The sequence below is a fragment of the Boleophthalmus pectinirostris genome, unplaced genomic scaffold (genome assembly GCF_026225935.1).
Source record: "Boleophthalmus pectinirostris isolate CB_2022bp ecotype Guang Dong unplaced genomic scaffold, ASM2622593v1 HiC_scaffold_4, whole genome shotgun sequence".
Lineage (NCBI taxonomy): Eukaryota > Metazoa > Chordata > Actinopteri > Gobiiformes > Gobiidae > Boleophthalmus > Boleophthalmus pectinirostris.
Window position 1 is genome coordinate 16,200,058 of NW_026571353.1, and position 22,538 is coordinate 16,222,595.

At 40.4% G+C, this 22,538-nt stretch overlaps 1 protein-coding gene across 1 annotated transcript in view; it reads right to left on the reverse strand.

Annotated features, from left to right (window-relative positions):
- Positions 1 to 22,538, reverse strand: part of hmcn2 (hemicentin 2) — a 36,545-nt gene that overhangs the window by 12,928 nt on the left and 1,079 nt on the right. Inside the window, exons 2-36 of the mRNA XM_055161777.1 lie at positions 21,516 to 21,754; positions 20,275 to 20,345; positions 19,945 to 20,103; positions 19,544 to 19,666; positions 15,781 to 15,952; positions 15,593 to 15,699; positions 15,390 to 15,510; positions 15,060 to 15,323; positions 14,806 to 14,950; positions 14,357 to 14,478; positions 13,870 to 14,142; positions 13,353 to 13,494; positions 12,937 to 13,064; positions 12,462 to 12,575; positions 12,226 to 12,384; positions 11,526 to 11,714; positions 10,887 to 10,982; positions 10,663 to 10,790; positions 10,427 to 10,571; positions 9,830 to 9,942; positions 8,967 to 9,126; positions 8,679 to 8,838; positions 6,094 to 6,221; positions 5,714 to 5,965; positions 5,439 to 5,522; positions 2,734 to 2,925; positions 2,530 to 2,660; positions 2,236 to 2,380; positions 1,947 to 2,073; positions 1,710 to 1,867; positions 1,062 to 1,340; positions 845 to 981; positions 591 to 741; positions 295 to 510; positions 83 to 196 (exon numbers count right to left, since the gene is read on the reverse strand). Of these exons, the coding sequence (XP_055017752.1) occupies positions 83 to 196; positions 295 to 510; positions 591 to 741; positions 845 to 981; positions 1,062 to 1,340; positions 1,710 to 1,867; positions 1,947 to 2,073; positions 2,236 to 2,380; positions 2,530 to 2,660; positions 2,734 to 2,925; positions 5,439 to 5,522; positions 5,714 to 5,965; positions 6,094 to 6,221; positions 8,679 to 8,838; positions 8,967 to 9,126; positions 9,830 to 9,942; positions 10,427 to 10,571; positions 10,663 to 10,790; positions 10,887 to 10,982; positions 11,526 to 11,714; positions 12,226 to 12,384; positions 12,462 to 12,575; positions 12,937 to 13,064; positions 13,353 to 13,494; positions 13,870 to 14,142; positions 14,357 to 14,478; positions 14,806 to 14,950; positions 15,060 to 15,323; positions 15,390 to 15,510; positions 15,593 to 15,699; positions 15,781 to 15,952; positions 19,544 to 19,666; positions 19,945 to 20,103; positions 20,275 to 20,345; positions 21,516 to 21,754 (5,444 nt within the window). The remainder of the gene's footprint in view (positions 1 to 82; positions 197 to 294; positions 511 to 590; positions 742 to 844; positions 982 to 1,061; positions 1,341 to 1,709; positions 1,868 to 1,946; positions 2,074 to 2,235; positions 2,381 to 2,529; positions 2,661 to 2,733; positions 2,926 to 5,438; positions 5,523 to 5,713; positions 5,966 to 6,093; positions 6,222 to 8,678; positions 8,839 to 8,966; positions 9,127 to 9,829; positions 9,943 to 10,426; positions 10,572 to 10,662; positions 10,791 to 10,886; positions 10,983 to 11,525; positions 11,715 to 12,225; positions 12,385 to 12,461; positions 12,576 to 12,936; positions 13,065 to 13,352; positions 13,495 to 13,869; positions 14,143 to 14,356; positions 14,479 to 14,805; positions 14,951 to 15,059; positions 15,324 to 15,389; positions 15,511 to 15,592; positions 15,700 to 15,780; positions 15,953 to 19,543; positions 19,667 to 19,944; positions 20,104 to 20,274; positions 20,346 to 21,515; positions 21,755 to 22,538) is intronic.

The following is a 22,538-nucleotide window of genomic DNA, read 5'->3' on the forward strand; positions in this document are numbered from 1 at the left end:
GAACAAACACAGTACAAAAATATATACATGTGTTTAATCCTCTTGATAAAATAATATGCTAAAAACATGTATATGTTCTCACCAAGAACCTCAAGTTTAAAATGCATGTGATCTTGGCCAGCCTCGTTCACAGCCTCACATGTATACTTTCCAGCATCTTCCTTCTGCACACGGCCAATTTGTAGCATCTGCCCCCCTAAAAAAGGTGCAGTTTCAGTACAACAAACAAAAACAAACTGCCATTATGAGGCAATGTTGCACTGTAATAAATAACTTGAAGATATTTTACATTACCTGGGAGTAGAAGAACACCATCAGCAGAGGTGAGTTTTTGCCCATCTTTGTACCAGCTGATTTGGGGAGGAGGAATGGCATTACTTTCACATGACAGGCTAATGGTATGGCCCAGGACGACTTCACGTTTTTCGATCATCTCATCACTGATATCATCCTCATCGTGTCCAAAACCCCATGCCTCTCTATTGTTCACTCGATGGAAAATTGGAGGAACTAGTAACAAAATAGCATGGATTATTATCAATAAGTGACACAAGAATTATCAAGCAGATAACATGTATTTCAACACAGACCTTGAATAATGACATGGAAATCTCTCTTGTCCTCTCCTGCTGAGTTAGTGACTACACAGGTGTACTGGCCCTCATGAGACAGTGCGGCCTTCAGTATATGAAGAACATGTCCTTTCTCTTGTATCCCAGGATGAACATTTCCAGTGAGCAACTAGAGAAAAAAAAAATCCATGTGTTGTATTTAGGCATATTCACAATGCCTACAATTTGCCATTTCCATTTCAATTTTCAATTTCCACATGTATTCTACTCACCTGTCCATCTTTGAACCACTGGATCTTAGGTTCAGGAAAACCTTTGGCCAAACAAGACAGTGTTAAGCTCCCATTGATTCTGATTTTTTCTGACTGAGCTCCAAAGAGGGACGATGACCCCTCAATCTGTGGTGGAACTGTAAGTGAATATATGAATAATATGACGATTGGTCATATTTTAATGTAATTCTTGTGGTACATTGTAAATATGTTTTACCCAGCACACTGAGTGAATAGTGTTTAGTGGCAGTCCCAGCTGGGTTTGATGCTCTGCAGGTGTACAGTCCAGTGCTCTCTCCTATGGCTGAGCCCAGCCTCAGGGCCTGGCCTCCTCGAGTGTATGTGAGCTGAGGACTGGACACAATGGGCTGGTTGTCCTTCAACCAGGTGATGGTGGGTGGAGGAGAGCCCTCCACATCACAGGGAAGGACCGTAGAGAAACCAAGCACCACTGACACATCTGTGGTCTCACTGGGCCCTTTAATGGCCGGAGGGGCTGCAGAGAGGAAAAAACAAGACACTTTTAACATCCTATAACCTTTTTATGAGCCCAAAGCACAGACCCAGATTAGATTTGCAGCTAGTGTCATATTTTAGTGAGGAAAAGCACTGTCAGCAGAACATCTAAGGGAATTAAAGTTGGTGTTTTAATATACTGCACATGCACAGATAAAGTCAAATTAGAGGGCACTAGCTTTTTTTAATAGACACAAGAGGACGCTATTTGCTTAAACAGGCAAAACTACCCAGGTACATGTTGTGATCCATATTGAATTCCCTTTTTGTGCTAGATTACATGTTTAAGTGAAATACAAAAGTAATTTTATTGTCAAACTTCTTTTGATTTTTTACCATAAACACTGACCATGCACGGTTAATTTGAACTGGCGCATCTGTGTCCCTGCGTTGTTGCTGGCCAAACACTGATACAGTCCCTGATCTCTCAGACGAACAGACTTGACCTTTAAAATTTGGCCATTCTCCAAAAACTCCACATGAGGGTCTCCATCAGGGGACAAAACTCTGTTAGAAAGAGGATTGAATCAAATAAAAACTTTCAATTACTACAAAATGATGAGAAATGAATAAAACAACATCTTACTCTCCATCACGACTCCATTCAACTTTTGGAGCAGGTCGACCACTGACTCTGCACTGAAACTCCACCTCCTGTCCCAGGACAACAGACATCTCCTGCAGTCCGGATGTCCCGGAGATCTCTGGGGGCGCTACCAGAACATTCAGAGCAGCTCAGTGAAATATGTATATGATCGACATGTTGCTTAAGCCAATCATTCATTTGACATGATTTAAGCAGACATCCACTGGATGGCTAATTGTCAGCACCAGTATAAATATATGTTGTGATCACAATATTATTTATCCCTCACCGTGAACCACTATATTATATTCTCGCTGAGCTTCTCCTGCCGAGTTCTGAGCAGAGCATAGGAAACGTCCGGCATGTTCAGGCTGAACTCTGAAGATTCGGAGGAGTCGGTTCCCATTTTGTAGATAAACTCCAGGACTACCCACCTGCACATAATTTAATATAGTGGCATTGCAATTATCCTGCTGACCACTTGATGGCATTGTGCAGCTAAATATACAGCTCAACATCAGGTATTGTCTATAATTTACTGTGTATAAATGATTATAATAGAGGAGTTAAAAGTAAGACTCACAGGACGACCATCCTTAGACCATGTGATCGTTGGAGAGGGAATTCCAAACACATCACAACTCAAAGTCAGGGGTTGCCTCAGGGTGACAGTGAGGTTCAGTGACTGCCCATCATCCTGAATCTCTGGGGGAACTGGCATAGTCCAAAATATATCATTGTATTGTAGATTCACACATTTACTATTAAGCAAAAATGTAAGTTGTACCATTCACTTTCAGCCTTGTCTTTCTCTCCACAGAGCCTGCTTCATTTGTTGCGACACATTTGAAGTCCCCGCTGTGGCTGGCAGACGTTGTGCTAATTATAAGAGAGCCATCCCTTGCCACAGAAAACTCAGAGAGTTCAGGGTGTATCTCCAGTCCGTTCTTGAACCAGCGAATCCTTGGAGGAGGTGAACCTGCCAGACATACAACATTGATTGGGAGTTGAAATTTTTTTCCTGATTAAACAGATTTTAAAAGTTGAAGAAATTACTTCACTAATATAAGAACTTTCACTAATATAAAAACTTAACTGTTTATATTGTCAGAGCCAACCTCCAAAACATAGCATAACACACATACAGATTAACAAGGTTTGAACAAGGCACATAAGGACTAAATATAGGGAAATAATTTCTCTCTCTTTTGAAGCTCTAATAAGGAGATTATCAGACAGAGAACTTAATGAAGAAATATATTAGTGAAATAGTTGAGGACCTCCATTCTTAAAAAAAAAATAAAAAATCAGCTTGACAACACAGCATAAAAACTATGTCAAATCTATTATGTGTCCTAACATACAATTCTTAAATATCATTGTTTATTGGCAGAAAATTAAAATAGATTTCTCAGTTTTAAGAGCATTAGGATTTAACACCCATGAACAGTAAGAGTAAGATGTGTTCACTAGCAATTCAAAGGCAAATTGTGTACATTTAGAGTCCCAGGAACAGATGTCTTTTGTAGATTACTGGTAAAAAAAAAAAAAAAAAAAAAAAGTAGAATGACAGCTTTGCACAGCAGTCTGCCAGAACAGGGAAACAGTGAGAGAGTGGACTGATTCAAATGCCCCTCTCTGTCTATTTACAGAGGTGTTGCATACACAAGCCCCTGGACACACCCTTCTCATGTCTACAACTATGACTATTCATATACTTTAGCTCAAGCAAACGCACACATTTGTACAGATCACTCAGAGGCAAAACCATTATCTCAGTGCAAAGAGGAAATGCGCTCAGATGTTCTGTTTTAGATGTTAACTGATCTCATTAGTGCACTTTGAATTAAATTGCCTGAGCCCATATAGCGTGGGATTATTAATTCCACATGTGTCTCAAATAATTACCACTATCAAATGAAAAGGACATGTTGTTCAATTAGTTATATTCCTTTTGGCAAAGATAGTGCTTTATCTAGTCCATACAAGGGGTTCCCATGTTTTTTTCTACTAGCTATTTGTTAGCATCAGGGCTGTGCAATAAAATGCAATCAATCACAATAGGTTGCATTCCCTATTCCCAGAATCCCTATAGTTTAAAATTCTGTTGGAAAGTTCAATGTCAAAGTGAAATGATTTTCAGAAAGTGATGCCATTATTAAACTCAAAGACACGGTGCAAGGGGAAAGGACTTAAAGCAATAAGATTAGTATGGCAATTTTGTAGACCAACAAATAATGATAAGGTTGAACATTTGCAGATCATAAGGCTGGACATTGCTTTAAAAAAAAAAAAACAGGCTTCAGTTTTCCTTCTGCGATTATCATTAAATTTTAGAAAGTGAACGCTATCTATTGTCTGAAGAATTTGGGTAAGCCACTGCAATATCAGTACAGACAGAAAATACAGCAAAGTCTACAGTCCCCCTTTCCTGAGCTTCATGGAACACCTCAGACACCCCGGTCCTTTATCTACTGCAGCAGCACTCTGTAATTAGGATTCCTCTCGCAGCAGGTCCCATCACACAGGAAACCAGATGTGGCCCACTGAGGCAGCAAGCAGACTGATGGTGCAGCTGTTGCTTCACATAATATGCTTGTCTTTACCTTCTCCTAACAAGCAAGTTACCATGACATCTTATACACAAACAATACAATCAATTACCCACTTCATGTAGACAAGACCCTATGCTAAATAATGAGCCCCATTACTGCAGAAATATACTCTACTGTCACTTACGGTCTTAAAATAAACTTTAACCATTTATAGTGAACACTTCATCATGACTACACTTGAATTAGCCTTAATAAAACATAAACAAAGACTTATTTCAAGATGAGCAAATTGTTAATAATAATAAAAAATAGGCTTAGTAATTTTATAATTAACACCCTAACTTCCAACACTAACCCCTTAATCAAGCAAATAAAGAAGCCTGAATCTGCCTTGTTCATGTTTCATTAAGACTAATTACAGTGTAGTTATTGACACTTACTTATACCATATAATATATTTCTGTAAATATGTATAAACAAAAACACAGTGTGTCAAATGTTAAGCAATACAGCTACAACCAAAATATTCTGTCAGCAACCAGCCACCAACAGAATAAGTATAAAAAGTCAACTCAAACTCAAGTCTTGCTGTTATTAAATGTGGTTATTTAAATCTGAAGTAGTACATCTATCCTGAAAGGCTGGCCATGGCTACACAGTAGAAACACTCGTAGCTCGTAGAAACACCTCCCATCTGAGGTGATGCAAGGACTTTAACACAATACCCACAACATCTGCAGTGACAGGAGTCTCTTTGAAGATGCACAAGCAGCACATCCACATAGAAAATAACTAAAACCAACCTCTTATGTAAGACCAAGTGTTGAATCCATTTTAGGTCATATTAGTCACTGATAATCTTGCCATGTCTAAATATTTTAATGCCCTCCCTCTATCTGGTATATTTACAGAAGTGTGAATATAAAAAGGGGCAAACCTTCTGCAGGGCAAGGAATGATGACACGGTTGTTAGCTACTTTCTCCATGATGGCATCTCCAGGTTCGACGAAAGATGGGGCCTCTGAGAATACAGAAAAACATTCTCAGGGCTCGTTCAAAGAGCAATAGTAATGATGAAGTAAAAGGTAGTCATTGCAAATCAATTTGTAAAAGTCTCATAGGAAAAATCTGCAAGAAAACTAAAATTAGGGCACATTCAAATCTGAGAGAATACAAATATTCTTTGTTGTACAATGAACTGATGATATTTACTGAGAATTTCCAGCTTGATCTCCATGGTCTCTTGTCCTGCACTATTTTCGGCCACACACTGATAGGTGCCCCTGTCAGAAAGTTTGACCTGTTGAATCCTCAGGGGAGTAGTGTTCTTGACCCCAACAGGGACTCCATTGTGAAGCCAGCTGACCTCAGGTTTGGGCTCTCCCTGTACCACACAGGGCAAGGTCACTGTTTGGCCAATCACTGCCTTAAGGAGCGATGGTGCGGGCTGGATCCTGGGCTTTGCTGAACAAAAACAAATACCTAAAATGTTGCATATTGTCTTGCATTTGAGATATTGAACTATACAATTTATGGCACAAGAACAGAAAAGTTTTGTAAAGTTTCTATATCAAGCATAGCACCATGGTTACCTTGAATGTGTAGATTGTAGCTCAGGGACACATTGCCTGCTGGGTTTTCTGCAGTGCAAGTGTACAGTTTACTGTCAATCAGACGCACGTCAGTGATCTTCAGGGACCCTGAAGGCAACACTGTGAACCTGAAGAGAGAAGCAGTAAAAATGGTACATAAAATGATCGTTGTTTACAGACAATTTATGAGCCCAGGAGTGGGCATTTATGAGACTGGCCATAAGTAAAAGATTGTTTGATTGCCTCATAGCTGTTGGCTGTTGGCTTCATATTAACATCATTGAAGTAACACTATGCTTAGCCAGATTTACAGAGAACAGAACCTTTTATACAGCAAAAATCTACAGTAATTAAGTTAAAATGACTAAAAGTAGGTCATGGATTTAAAGTGTCTGTGTATAAAGTTGAATTGCAGCACAGGATATGCAGTTGTATAAGAACAAATGTAAACACAGCTTTGTAATGTATCTGAGATAAGTGTGCCTGCTAGGCAACTCAGTTGTAACAATAACAAGATGTTGTATAGAACTCACAAAGCGCTCTCTATTTTAGATTCACATATGGTGGTCTAACTCCAACAGCCCAGCCAGGAAGGACTTTAAATAGGGCTGCACAATTAATCACATTGAGATAGAGATTCATGAATATGTATTGCCAATGATAGGAATGGTTCTTTTAAGATCAACAGTCTACAGTCAATCCTCTATCAGTACAAGCATGAGGTTTGGAGCAGGGTTCAGAATTGGGAGGTTGGAATTTAAATAAATAACACTGCATATTTTGGGGTTAAAAAGCAATAGTTTGTTTTGTTTATGTTAAGGAAATTAATATTATAAACCATTTTATTTGTTTTTAATTAGACAAAATAAACTGAAATTGAAATTTGTTATCTTGTGATCTTGAAACTTGTGATGTGTATGAAAGGAAAAAATGTGATACATCTTTTGTCATATCGCCCCATCCTACTTTGAAACAAGATGACATCTTCTACAACGTCAGGCTTTGAGTGCAATAATTCTACACCTTTACACTGGATAGTGACTATTCAGCCATGACATGTCCCTCTGAACTGTAACTGTAAATATGTAATCATGTACAATTTGGTATAACACTGGGACAAAATTAGCTCATGAGACCTAGATCTGGTGCAGAAAAATACAACAGCCCAATGGAGAGGCTCTGTTATTAAACACCCACAGTGTCTTTGATTTACCCTAGACTAAACACTTTGCCATAGCATAAATCTTACTGCCCAACAATTTCAAATATTTTCAAATATTTCAACAACCAGCAAGGCTTAACGTTTATTCAGACCAGAAAAGTAGCTGGAGAGAATGAATCTCTCCTTACACAGCGGGATGTTTCCAGAGTTCCTGTGAATGCGTAGCCTAAGCACATGTGGGGGCGGTTCACTTCACAGAGCAATGTTATTCTCATCAGAGAGCACTAGTAAAGAGTCAGCATGTTGTTTTACTGCTAATGCTCCCCAGGGAGGTGCACATCAGGCAAACATGACTTGTATCTCTTCCCCTGTCAGTTCGTTTTGTTCCCCTGTTCCTGGTATCCCCCACGCCACCCTCAGACCCTTCTTCTTCATTCTGACCTCACAAAGTACAAGCATATCAGTCAACATTACAGCCCCCAGACCTCTCCACTACCTGTCGCTCAAACACTATTGAGGTAGGCGGGTGACAAGGATCATAAACTATCGATCTAAAGTTTTACAAGTTAGTCATCCTGTCTGCGCCATGAGGGACCAGATATAGAGGCAACCTAACAATAAAATATCAAGACCTTCTATAGCAGAGAAAAGAACTGTATAAACCCAAAATCAAAATTCAAGGTTCTATGACAGACTTGAGCCCAAACTGACCCATAAAAACAAAATCTAACAAAGTATCAGGACAAAAACAGGAAAAATAAGAACTGTTTGAGGAGCAACTAAGGCTGATCTACAACAATACCAGCACTAAACATAAAGTATTTTCATAGTTTTCATTGCATGTAAGTCCCAGAGTTGGATTAAAACATCAAGAAAATAAGAGCTATACCTCCAAAAACAATATAGAGGTCATAACAGCTTGTCAAAGCCTGATCTTGTCAGGTCTCAGAAGCTAAGCAGGACCGGGCCTGGTTAGCACGGGAGACCATTGGGAAATCCAGTGATACAGTGGGGTGCCAGTGGCAAAAAATGTTGTTTTGTCCTTTGGCAATACACTTCACTGACACTATGAGTGTTGTGCACATGTGAGTGATGGTGGTGGTTGGAAGCGCAGATTGACAGCCTCACTCCTATTAGTCTGCCCCAGGGCAGCTATTGCCACAATAGCAGGTTACCACCACCAAGTGTGGAGTGAATGAATGATGGGTCTCTTGAAAGGTGCTGTATAAATCCAGTGGTTAATATAAAGTACACATGTTCCACAAGAGATGCCCATACCATACACTGGGAGCCCCTGATCAAGATGTTGCTAAAACAAATGCGATCTTTCTTGCAGAGTGAGTGAAGTGAATTGTCAGTGATAATCAATAATGTATGTAATGTAAAGAAAAAAATTATAATTTTGAGTTGAGCTTGTGCTTACCCTGCTGTGACCGGTGGGATGGGGTTCCCGTTCCTCCTCCATGTGACCAGAGGAGATGGACTACCCTGGGCCTCGCAGGGCAGGATAACCTCTGTCCCTACTTCTGCAGCCATCTTCACTGTGTTGTCCTGACCACTCACTCCCATTATCCGGGGCAGAGCTGTAACAGAAGTGTTTTTAGTGTGATGTGTACCAGGATTTGTACGTGTGTGAATGGAGAGAAGTCATTATAACATCAAACAAAGCAGTGTCTAGGCGGATGTGGTCAGACTGTGTTTGTTTTCTTACTGTTGACACTAAGCTGGACCTCACGGCTGGCATAACCCACAGAGCTGGTGGCAGTGCAGATGTACAGGCCTGCATCCTCAGCTGTGGGGTGGGGGATGAAAAGGTCTCCATCTAAATTGGGCTGTAGAGAAGAGTGTTCTCTGGGCAAAGGTTGTCTTCCCTGGAAAAAAAAAAGGAGTGTATGAAATGTACTAGAAAGCATACTTTAATGGAAAATTCATCTTGAACAAAGATCTCTCTCCTACCCTTTTATCTTCAGAGAACTCACAAGTAACTTTGTATCTTTGCCCATAAAATAGATAATAGACTATTAAACACACATGTTTAACCACAAAATAGCTGACTTTGATCTCTTTGTCGGGAATAGGGCTTCACAACATTTTGCCATGATAATTGTATTGTGTTGATTGTATTATCAAATGACAATATTTCTACTACTACTGCTACTCTTACTACAAAAACATAATCATAATCAAACCAAAATAACAAATTAACATAACTAAAGAGATTTTATGATCTATGGAAATGTGTTTCGTCCTCCTTAAATGAGGTTGGTTGGGGGAACTTGTCAGGAGAGGTAAACGGCTGCTGTATGACAATTATTGGACAGGAGGAGATTCTGTTCTTCTTATGGCTTTAAATAAACTATGAAAGTTCTTATCATGCTGACAGTACAGTAACGTTGCCATGGCTACACAGTCTGGTCATGATAATGTAATGCTGATTACAGTGCCTGTGAAATTATTAGCTTTATACACAAACCATCAGATCATTTGTCCTGTTGGTTTTGTAAATGCAAGCTAGATTATTGCTTAATACACAAAACAATTAAAAAAATTAAAAATTTGGGTAGGCATTTTTACCTTGGTCCACACAATGGTTGGTTTAGGGACACCGCTTGCCTCACATGACAGTGTTATGGCTCTCCCCTCATTGGCGATGTAGTGGTATGGGCCAGAGCTTATCTCTGGTGGTACTGTGGAAGAAGTAGGTCATAAAACACAGCTGTCTAAACCTGTTATAAGAATACTGAGCTAACGTCATTAGCACTGTCCACACGAGTCAGTGGAATGAAGGCTCAAGGCATTTCTTTATTACAAAGTGATGAACTGTAATCCTGAGACTCTGTCATTAGGTACCTATGTCTGACACTGTCCTATTCATCAAAGCATGCAGTAAACTGAGCTGGTTCAACATAATGACAGCAAGTGGTCAAATTTTTTTTTTCTCTGATTCAGCACATCATAACCTGCCTAAAGCCGTCAAACTCTGGACTGCTGTTCAGGTTAGCTGTCCTCAAAATGTGGTACAATGTTGGTACACAGTATTCACTAAATTCTGTGTTCTAGTTTAGACTCAGAATATTTTGGATTTTACCTGGTTTCATTCAAATGTACTGACTTGGTTTAATAATATGATATGGTTTTGTTTTGTTTGGAACAGTTTAAGACATGCCCTACCATGGATGTCCACGGTGACTGTGATGTTTGTTGAGCCTGCTACATTGACAGCAGTGCACACATAAGTCCCAGCATCCTCTGAAAAAGTCCTCTCAATGTGCAAACTGCCATCACTGCGCACAAACACTCTCCCACTAAGCCTGACCTGTATGAAAAAGAAAATTCTGTTCATCAGTTTTACTCCGAGATCAATGCTTTGCAATACTTTTTAAACATTCACTGTAGTCAAAACCTACAGGCTTCCCATTATGGGTCCAGTGCCGCTCAGGTAGAGGTATACCATCAAGTAGCATACAAGGGAGATTAAGAGACTGGCCAATGCTTGTAGTGACAACAGGAGCAGCGTGAGCTAGCAGAGGGGGTTCTGAAGAACATAAAGTACAAAATAATGATAAATACAAAATAAAGATCTAAAGCATATAAATAACAAATACATAAAAGGACAAATATTCAAGCCTACCCAGTCCAGTGACACTAACTCTGGCCTCAGCTTTGATGGTTCCAAACTGATTCTTAGCTTCACAGGTATACACTCCTTCGTGGTCCAGCCAGACACCTGCAGGCAACAATTTACTGTAAAGTCTTTTTCTAGTGTGAGAGAATACATTAACAATCACATTAAATTGAAACCACATTTTGTATTAAAAACGCCCTTACTGAGAGCCAAGTGCACTACTGCTGTGCAATTAGGAGGTAAAAATAGAAAATTGCAGGATTAATGGGGATAGGTCTGCTTCCAGTCTGTCAACACACATGGCTTACTCACAAACATAATTCTCATTGAAGATAAGACATAAAAAGCTATTATGTGTTTAGTCAAAATAGACCTTGAAGACAATTCTCGAAAGAACTGTAAAAATACTGTAAGATAAAATATAGGCTTTTCTTCCAGTCTATTTTGCATTTATGGATTCACATAGCATTAAATCATTCAATCATTATCTGTGCTTGGGACCGGCACAATGGATACAATGAAACGTGGGCAGTGGGCTTGAGTTGTTGTTTTTTTCCAGGACATTACCACAATGTGCATAATATGGTTGGTAAAACAAATATGCCCTGCAGCCTTATGACCAGGACAGGATTAAAAATAACTTACTGTGGATTTGGAGTTGCCCATTCTCTAGAAGCTTTGTCCTGCTTTGGGCGTTGGTGAGAAGGGGTCTACTATCCGGTGTATACCATGTGACTGTGGGCCGTGGGACACCTCGAGCAGCACAAGAGAGGGTAATGTTCTCCCCAACTCTGACCATCATGTCCGCAGGAGCTTCAGAAAACAAGGGAGGAACTGTGGAAGAAAGAGATTAAATTAGCCAAGATTCAGACATTTATTTTTTGTGCCTTAATTAATTAAAGGTGCACTATGCAACTTTTCTGGTGGAGGGTCAAACACTTGTTGTCTCCGTGGAGATGTTTTCCTTTGCCTAGAATATTCCACAGTATGGCAGTGAATTTATATATGATGGATTTATTTAATTTGAGGTGTTTTAATATTATGAAATACCATGAAAACTACACATTCTTACTGTGAGCAGGTTTACCTCGCTATAAATTTGTCCTGTAACTTGGCCTGGTGGTGGCATCTGCGTATCTTGTCTTGTACATAGACAATTTGTGTCATACTGTGGAAGATTCTAGACAAAAGCAAGTTCAACTCACTGAAAATGGTGTTTTCTTATGTCTAACTTCACAAATATCTTCTAGATATATTTCTAGATTGTTTATATAGTGACATTTGGCTACCCAAACTGTAGTGAATACTTTTTGAACACACTTGAGGAACTCCTGTTGATACTTACTCCCAACCACCAGTGTGACTGTGCCAGTGGATGTTCCGGCCGAGTTGCTGGCCACACACGTGTATTGTCCAGCATCAACTTCCTGTACCCCTCGAATGTGTAGTGTCCCACGCTTTTCATCCTGTTCCACAAAAGGTGCAGAGCCCATCTCTAGCTCACCTAAAAAAGTACAATCAAAAAGTTTCATCATACTGTCAGCCAATTAGATTTACTGACATACTTAAACTAATACATACCTTTGTACCAGTGAACAAGGGGAGAGGGAGAGCCACTGGTCTGACACTCCAGAGTGGCATCTCCTCCCACTGACACAAGTATATTCTGCTGTACTACGGTGATCCTGGGAACCTCTGGGGATAAGGTGGCAAGATTTTTATGAACATTTTAAGTGCAAAACTGTCAACGTTGCCAAGAGCGTAATGAGGCAGGTTGGATGAAAGAATATGATGATGTATTTTTCCTGACAGATAAATCTAGTTAAAAATGACACTAACAAAAGAATGAACTAAAAGCAAAGCATGAAGATCATGACAATGTCTGAACGGCATCAAGTTTTGTCAGCCAATAATTGACAGTGGCATAAGGCCAAAAGCTTTAAACGGCTACTGAGGATTACTGCACTTTTTAGAAGAAACATTAAAAATCATTTGCATTCTCCTACTGAAACAAAATCTTCTGGAAAACAAAAATATGTAGGTTTTGTTGACCTACCTGCATACACCAGTAACACTGAATGAGAGCTACTTCCAGCCTCATTGGTTGCAACACATGAATAGTTTCCAGCATCCTCTGGAAGGGCCCCTCTGATGGTCAAAACTCCATTCTTGTTGATATTCAATCTGTAACATGCATTTGACAAAATTCATGTTTGTGGATGTGATTGCATGAGCAGATGTGAAAATAAAATGTATCATTACATCTCATTGCGGTGTATCATGAACAGTTTTTTTGTGTTTTACAGACATGTAAAAAGCTTGTGGTTTTGGAAAATATAGATTTAGACCACTGACATAACTTTCTGTACAAAAACAAGAATTGGCAGCAGCCCATGTTGTTTAGCTGGAATGCCATGAGTGTGTCCTGCTTACTGTAGGTGATGAGTGGGCTGAGTTGTTGTTTTTTTTTACCTCGGACGATTACTGAGGAATATGTTTCCATGGCTCCAGAAGAGCTGTGGAGGGGGTGAGCCGGACGCAGAGCAGACGAGGCGGATGTCATCCCCTCTGGAGAAAACCTGACTCTGGGGGTGTACCTCCACAGAAGGAGCCTCTACAATAGGAATAAAGAAACAGACATTGCCAAAGGGTAGACTGTGATTCATGGCCTTCTCTAGCAACATGATGTCATTTATGGCCCTATTATTACAGGTTTACAAGAGTCAAGCACCGATATCATCAACATTAAAACAATGACGTAATATATGGCTTATCTTTGTTAACAGACTTATAATCTTACAAATACTAATTAAAATTGCAGATTTACCTTATCATCATGAAATGTCAAAAAAACATAGTTTCACCACAGGTTATTAGGAACTAATAGGCTAGTGGTAACTTTTTTAGTAGAAACCCTGACCCAAACTCAGAGCCACCGATAAGAATAGTTTTGTTTGATAATAAAATAATTTAACCTTTACTAATGTACCTGGGACAAGGAGCCACACTGTAATCTTAGTGTTTCCATTGGAATTGCTGGCAACACACTGGTACACTCCTGCATCGTGAGGCTGTACCCCACTGATGTGTAGTGAATGGTCTGGTAGCACCTTCACCCGCCCTGTATGGGCACTGATGGCACGACCTGCACGTAACCAAGTCAAGTTGTGTCGCATGGACCCCTCCACCCGACAGGACAGCACCGCCACTCCCCCCACTGCAGAAGTCACATTGACTGCAGGTTTCAGTATCGGGGGAGGCTCTAACATTGGAAATATGAAAAACACAAGGCTGTAGTTATCAGCGGTGAACAAACACTGCAGAAACAGTTTACTCTCAGAACAAATGTTTGTCTTGGCTTGCTTTTTATCAGTTAATGCATTCAGCATGAAATATGAATGGAACTGTATTTCAAAGGGATGTTATATTGGATAAACACAAGATGTTGTGCGTGTGAGTGTGTAATTGTGTTGTACCTCGAACTGTCAGTTGTGTTAGGCCTCGTGCCTGTCCAGCGCTGCTCTGTGCTATACACTCATACAGGCCTTCATCTTCAGCTGAGACATGAGGAATCTCCCATGATGCCACAGCAGAATTTCTGGCAAAAAGGAAAACAGTGACCTTAGCTGACAGGATGAGAATACGTGTCTTTTTACTTTAGTGTACACCATTAAGTTTAATGGAGGTAGGCTATAATTAACACCTTTGAAGAAGACACAACCATGATGTTCCTAAAAATGTATTCCTTTTCCTGACAGACGAGCTAATAAAATTCAAGGCTGGTGCTGCAGTAATTCTTTACAGACACGATCACTATAAGCACAGTGACTGAGGAATGTAATTAGCATTTACTGCAGGTTGTGGGGGGCACATCTTCGGGAATATATAAGAGTTTAAGAAAATACTGGGAAAAACTATGACGTACTGATAGACAGTTTCCTCTCCCAGGGCTATCCCACTTCTGGTAAACCTCAGCCTGTAGGGGATGTCACTCTCCACTGAGCAGGTAATGACCGCAGGCAGCATGTAAAATCCCCTCACAACATCAGACATGCGCACCACTGGAGGATCTACACAGGAAAGGAAGCAGAGTTCAAAGGTGAGATAGAAGATTAATGAGGTGTTGGTTAAGATGTAGTCTCTTTCTAAAAATGTGTCCCCCAGGATGAGTGGTCTTGCCTGGGATAATGTTGGTGTAAGAGACACTGGACAGGCGCTGAAAACGGTAGCCCTCCTCGTCTTTACCAGTGGTCTTTATAAAGAAGCTCTGTGTGGGGGTGCGGATTGCAGGGATGCTCCAAAGCCCTTGTTGGCCGAGGTCATAGGGCAGCGGTACAGGGACGGTCCGTAAAGAGCGTCCCGACCCTGAGACTAGCTCCACATGGCTGAGTTGACCTGGTGGTCTCAGGCCAGTGCATTTCAATAGGACATACACAGGAAGGCCTACAATGGGACAGTGGTGTTAATTCAGGTTGTGCTGAGTCCAAAAACATAGAGAGGTTGGATGACCTTTTATTGGCCGTTCTCTTGTGTAGTTAAACTCAGAGACAGGGGTGCTGGAAAAGCCGGCACGGAAGTCCAGATTACTGACACCTGTGACTCTAAGGGTGTGCCGACCGCTACAGCTCACCTTTAGAAAAAAAAAGGTTTTGTTTGAAAGTTTGAACTGTTGTCATGGCTCAAAATATAAATATTAATTCTGAAAATGATACCTTTAGATTCCATGTCCCAGGTCGGGGAAATTTAAGATTGACAATTCGAGCAGAGTTAGGGATGTTCAAGAGTTCTGTAAGTCCTTCCTCTTCACCAACTACACGGCCTAGAAATAGAAAACATGCTACAGCTGGTGGCATGTATACAGTATAGTAGTAATGTGTGAAAAATGAATAGAAGCAGATACCAAAAGGGTCACTGAGCTCAATCTGCGGCGCTGGTCCACTGAGCGACACTGTGACCTCTCTGAGACTGGGGTCAATGGGCACTTCCCATCTGTTCTCCTGAGCACTGTCGTGGTTAGATGAAAGCAGGTGGACCTTCATGGCCTGGACTGTCTCCTCGACCCATTTTAAAACCTGCCAAGGGAGTAAAACAGAAGCATTATCGGGGGAATCTGATGTATGACGATGTATGACAGTCACTATGGTAGTCACACGCAAACAGAAAACAGGACTAAAGACTGCAGCGTCCTGTCCTTAACATTATCTCAAGTTGTTTGTCTTTCATTCACAGCCTATTCCTCTGAGACCCTTGAAAATGTAAAGCAGGTCCACTGTCAAAATGATGACAAACAGTTTTCTGCACTTCCAAGCACATATTCCCACAAGAGAGTCTCCCACAGTCTGTCAGACTCCCATCTACCTCTGCTTTTGTAAATCATATGGTTTATATCTCAGAATAGAAAAAGTGACCATTGTTTAAGAAACACAATCATCCACTGAAAATGTTTTTATCATATTATTTTATTCTGGTTTTAAAAGCCAGATGGTGTCAAAAAGTTGACTCCCTTGAAAGGCATATCACTGGTCTGTACAAATAATCTGCAGTCTCTAAAAAGAGAAAGTCTGAGTACATAAGAGATGGCTAAAATAATAATCACTTTAGATAATACTGTTCCATAGTGGTTCCCAAAGGAACTATTAGAGTTCAACTAGAGTTTACTCAGTATACTGAAAACAGTCTTCTTTTGTTTTTCCTAAAAGAACAGCACAGACATGCTTAAAACAATAGACATTTCCATATACTGTTATCTATTTGTTTTGCTTGACCTCAAAGGAAGGAACATTTCTGTAGAGGGACAAAAGCCAAAAATTAATTATATTCATGAGGATAAAAATAAAGTAAATGTTTAATAATGTAATCAAGCCTATCCCACCTCCGCTGTCTCTATGGCAGGTCCAGTGGGTGCTGACAGCAGCTGGTTCTTCTCTGCGTTTTACAACTGGAAACAGCTGTGAAGTCTGCCACATGTGTAGCCACCAGGAGCCGGACAGGAAACTGCTAAGAACTGACCTACATCTGCTTTGTGACACTGTCTGCTGCTTATGTAAGAGGCCAAGATGAGTGGGCATTTTCAGTATTAGACTTCAAACCAAGGTTCTGAAAGTGAGCCACTGCTGTCAGGGCCACACTGGGTTTTGAGGAGCCACACCCTGTCTTCATCACAGGGAAGAGGGAAGATCTAAACCTGTGTGAAACCTCATCTGGCCTATCACAACAGGCTCACAGGATACCCTTGTGTTTGCTCTATACACCATTATATTATACACAATATCTTTCTGCTGACTCCAGGGCAGACCTCCCAGTGTCCAGGGGTCGTCCAAACCCTTGCCCCAGTTTAAACACCACTGCGACAGACAGGGAAATAGATGTCCTGCCACAAATCAAAGCCATTAGACTTAATCGATCCCACATGGATCCCCTTCAGCCCCTCAGATGGATTCTAAAACACACCTGGCAAAACTTTTCTCTTTCAAAGTGGAACCTACTAAGTCGTAGTAAGGAGTACAGCAGTTAATTCATCAGAAGTAGACAAAATTATGAGGGATAGGGACAGTCTAAGGGATGTGAAGGGGTCCAAGAATCAAATTTTCCTAACTCAATAACTAAATAGTTGGGATATGTTTAGCAAAAATGCATGTCTAATCAATAGATCAGTACATCTGAATTGAAAATTTAGTGAAACTGATTGAATAATTATATGTTATAGGCAAACAAAACAAATGGCACAACATGGCTGAGAAATTATTGTAAACTCATTCATTTTTTCAGAATTGGTATTAGAGCGCTAATAGAATTCTCAACGGCTTTGGGTCATGTGAAATCTCACCTCATTCCATTTCTAGCCCCTGTACTAAATATTGTAAAGGCATAATATTTTGACTAAAAATAAAGACAAGTGCATTTGGGTTACATTCTAAATTTGGCAAGAACCATTTCCTCTCTGAACTCTGTGGATCCACTTAATGAGAAATCCACATGTACGGTATCAGAAACTACTACTGGCTGATGTTCAGGGTTAGAATACAGAAAAAGTAAGCACCATTTTTAAGGCAATACAATCTTATAAGACAATATTACTAAGCTTTTCTTATGAGGATTTTAAGAAAGAAAATGGTACATTGATAAAAACAACAGCGTCATCATCTTTCTGGATTCTTATTAAGTCAGTGTGACTTTGGAAGGATTTCCCTGTTCACGCTTCCGTTAACAGATTTTCTTGCTAATCGCAGTCAAATGTGAGAAGTGCAATATGCTGAGCTGACAATGAGCTGTTGTGCTAAAGACTTAGAGCCTATTCCACTGGGCAGCTGTGAGAGGAAGGAGAAGCCATGACTGATTGCATCCTCAGATTAGATTATTGTTTATGTCCCTTTATATATCACAAGTTACACACTTAAATCTACCTCTGAATATTTAACAGCATTCAGGAAATGTAAAATTTTGGTTAGAATTTTTGTACTGCAGAGGATTTTAAGGCTTAAAGGATTTGCATGAATTTAGTAAAAGTACATCGACCATGAGTGAGCTCTAAAAACAGAGCATTTCAGAATTTATCCAATTTTGAAATAAAAAATGTCCTCTTTGGGTGGTTAAAATAGTATAAGAGAAAATGCATTTGTGGTCAAAAAGACCAGTATTTAAGTAGGATGCTGGACATGTGCAATGTGATGGTATGTTCCGATTGATGGCAACAAATTTGGTAAGCATCAAAAGCTCCCAAACTCATTCTTGACTGTCATTTATGGACAGAAATTTGTCAAAACAAATATAATTTTGAATCAGAGAGTCTAACACTTAACCAGGTCTGAAAAGTAAACGCTGGTTTACAATGTATGGTTAATCCTCTTCTTAAGTACTACCTGACTTCATTTTGACAACCACTACAGTCATAGAAATCTCATTTTCCCTCTTTTTGAATCTTCAAATAGAACTTAAATTGTCTCAGACCTTAATGTTGCTTCAACCAAATGTGACGCTAAGGCCACATGTTTGTACCTAATAAATTGGCCACTGACGTGTGTATGTTTTCTTACATGCAGGCTTGAGTTGAGGAAACAAATCTGAGTTCAGAGGTTCACAATGAGCACACCAGAGTCACCAGAGCACACAAATGTTGGCACTTGTTCAGTAGTAGCCAGCCATGTCCTGTGTGGACAAGCGGGATACCAGTGTCTCTTCAGAAGGAAGCCCTGGCTTCTTTTACATCTGCTTGGGAAGTGAGCCCTGCTGTCTTTGGCTGCTGCTAAACTGGGCTTTTGTTACAAACTATTTCCTATAGAAAAGTACAGCTCATCTGTATCTCATACCAGGGAATTGTAATATACATCATATTTATAAAAAATCACTCCTTGTTACTCTTATGCCATAGCTGAGTAGAGGTTATTCCAGCCTTGGATATAGCCTTAGATACATTTTATCACATAATTGCATGTGCAATTTAAGGCAATTAAATGGCAAATGCTTTTCTAATACATAAAAGGACTTTACAGCCTACCTGTAATTACACCAATGATATCCACAAACACAGGTTTCTCACTGATACAAAGACTCCTTTCTTCCCTGCCTACTTTCATTATGCACATTCATTACAGATCATTCATTCATGGTAGCTTTAATTAGCATTGCCAACATGGATTAAAAATTGTAATCTAACATGGGCTCACCTCATTGACCTGCTGCTTGTCCAAGTGAAAAATCTGTCCTGAAGAAGTGGCGGCGATCTCCTCGTAGGCCCTGTATCCAGGCTGGGAGCGGTCCCCACAGTCTCCTGTCAGAACGAACACCACCTGAGAGACAAAGGACAATGGAGTTACATTCATGCAATAGGGAGACCTACTATTACCAAGCACATATTTATATCATTGCTGAATTAAACCAATTCATTATGTGGGTATAACAAAAGCTCTGGCGCCAGTATTTAAAAGTAAAAGGTTTAAAGGTATAAAAGAAGAGTAGTAGCTGTGATAGTAGCAGCAGTGGAGGAAGTACTGGTGAGGGAGTACAAGTATATAATCAGTACTCCTTATAAACTTCAGAAAACCTTGTTTTATAATTTGGCATGCACCTGTGACTGGCGTAGTTGGATGAGTCGCAGGACATCCCGTTTGAGGCGGTAATCTTTGGCCCTGGCATCAGTAAAGACATAAATGAACGATCCTGGCAAAGACACCTCCAGAGCTTTCTTTATGGCTCCTACACTCATCTCGGGACAGTCACCGCCTCCCTGTTCCACAGCACAGTTACACAAGAGACAACACAAGTTAAAAAGGTTTTCTTGTGAAGCTTAAACATCACTTCTACTCATAACATGCTGACCACTGACCTAGTTACAGAGCATGCTTTAGTATACACAGTGGTACAAATCCAGTACAGAAATCCATGTTATGGTTCCCACCTGGACAAACAGCTCTTGGAGATCCTTCTGGAATTTTTTCGGGTCAGTGGTAATAGAAACAGGTCCAATATCTGTATTAAGAATGGTTGACAACAGAAGATTAACACATGTATGCAATTTAGAAAAGAGACTGGAAAAGACACATTAGCCAATTATGTTTAATTTTTATGCAAATAGCCAAGCATCATCACACAAAGAAAGCAAACTTCATCTCTTTAAGTATGATTACTTGGTGCATCTGTTACTTGCATGCTGTTTTGCTTGATTTCCTTCATCAATATCAGGAAAATATGGTTATAACACCAACTTGAATGCCTTCTGGTACCAACTGATAAACTTTAACATTATACAACACATTATAATATAAAAAGGCATAATGTAAGCCTTTTCTGTGTCAATTTATCCGACTCTTATCACTTGAGATGGAGCACCCTCATTTGTGTTTTGCTTGTCATTTTAACAGCCAGTTTGTCTGCTTGTGAGACTAATGATACAGAGCTTGCAGATGTGTGTGAAGTCAGTGACATTTCAGAGTCGTCCTCCTCAATCTATCTTCTGACAGAGGATGCTTTCAAGTTCCTCTTTGCACCTCATGAGTGCATGTAAAAACTGACAGTACAGTCACGCCTCTTTGTTAGCTAGAGGAGCTCCTCTGGGGATCTCCAAAGTTTACATGGTCCTCAAGGGCAGGGCACATTAAACTCCAAATGTGTGGAGAGTTGGTGCAAGCTGTCACCATCCCCCCTGGCCCAGGACTGCAGTGGTCTGCCTGAAGAGGGCTTTCTACAGACTTTAGCATAGAAAGGGGGTGGGGGTGGCACAGGGGTGATTGGGGTAATTACACACAAGCAGACAGCATATGCTTCTCATCAGGACTCAAACACCCTGCCCCCCATTAGAGAACTCTTATTTTTAGGAAATAACTTTCCCAAATAGGTCACCGGCACATACAGTTTAAAGGTTTACCTGTTCAAAATAGTTCTGTGTAAAGGCACACCTGGATTAAGTGGCCTGCTAGCTCATGTTTTTATGATGCACTTTATCCAACTACAACTTCAATGGGCATCAGGGATGGAGATGTGTTGGAGCTTGTTACAACATCAGTTTCCATGTGATTCAATGTCAAGACAGCTTCAATGAAAAGGATTTTCCCCACTATTTTTATGTATTCAATGTGAAAATATGATCACATTAAATGAATGCAGTATAACTGTATCCGGCTGGGATTTTGGATGAGTTACCTGGATCATGGAAGGGGACTAGGACAAAGTTTTTGATTGGTCTAGTCCTCCGGCTCAGGGTCTTTTCCAGAATCCGTGAGGCACCGTCGATCACCTGTTTGAGATCGTCGTACATGGAGCCGGTAACATCAAAGACAAAGGCGAGGGTCGAGGCACTGTCAGCGGATTCATCAACGTCGTCCAACCGAGGGTCTGCCAAAAGTTTGTGCGCGCTGACACAGAGCGCCAAGATAAGGCACCTTAAGACAGCGGACATGTTTTAAGTTTTACCGCATCTGTCAAAACTGAAATCAGACAAAATCACAAACAATCCTAATTATCTGACGTTCTGAATTGATACAAGTAAAGAAGAGTAAATAGGATCCTCACAGAGAAAGACGAAAAAGATTAAATCAAAATTCCAGTGTAAAGGAATTCCACATGACTTCTACATCCGTGCGTAAAGTTTGTACTGAATGAAGCGTGTAGACCAGTTGAGCGCCGGAGAGCCCCTGGAGAGCTCTCTGACGCTTCAAACGGGGGCGGGGATGGGTATTAAAAGGTTCCTGAGACCCAACCTGATTGTGTGTGCGCGTGAGTGTGTACGTAACTTGACCCCACACTGACTTCTAAGCTTTAACGGTATTCGACATTCCCGTTCAGTTCAATTTGCTAAAGAGTCGTGGAGGGCCCCCGGAGACGCAGCTTTGAAGCGGCTTTACGCACGTTAAAGCCAAGAGTCTGGACTTTGTAAATTTGGACAGGACCGGAAAATTGTCTCAGCAACAGTCTCGCCTTTAAAAATAGACAGTTTATACTCTACTGACACCAATCTAATTTTACACTAGCCTGTGTGTGAAATATCCCGCCCAGCGTACATGGATTTGTAGGCTACTGTACACCGAGACTTGACAGTCACCTTTGACAAGTTAGTTAACTGTTATCCCCTCAAGGCCCTGACTAGATCTTCTCTTGGGCAAGGTGGAGAGACAGACAAAACATCTCATAGACTATAACACTCCAGATAGAAAGAACTAATCTTAT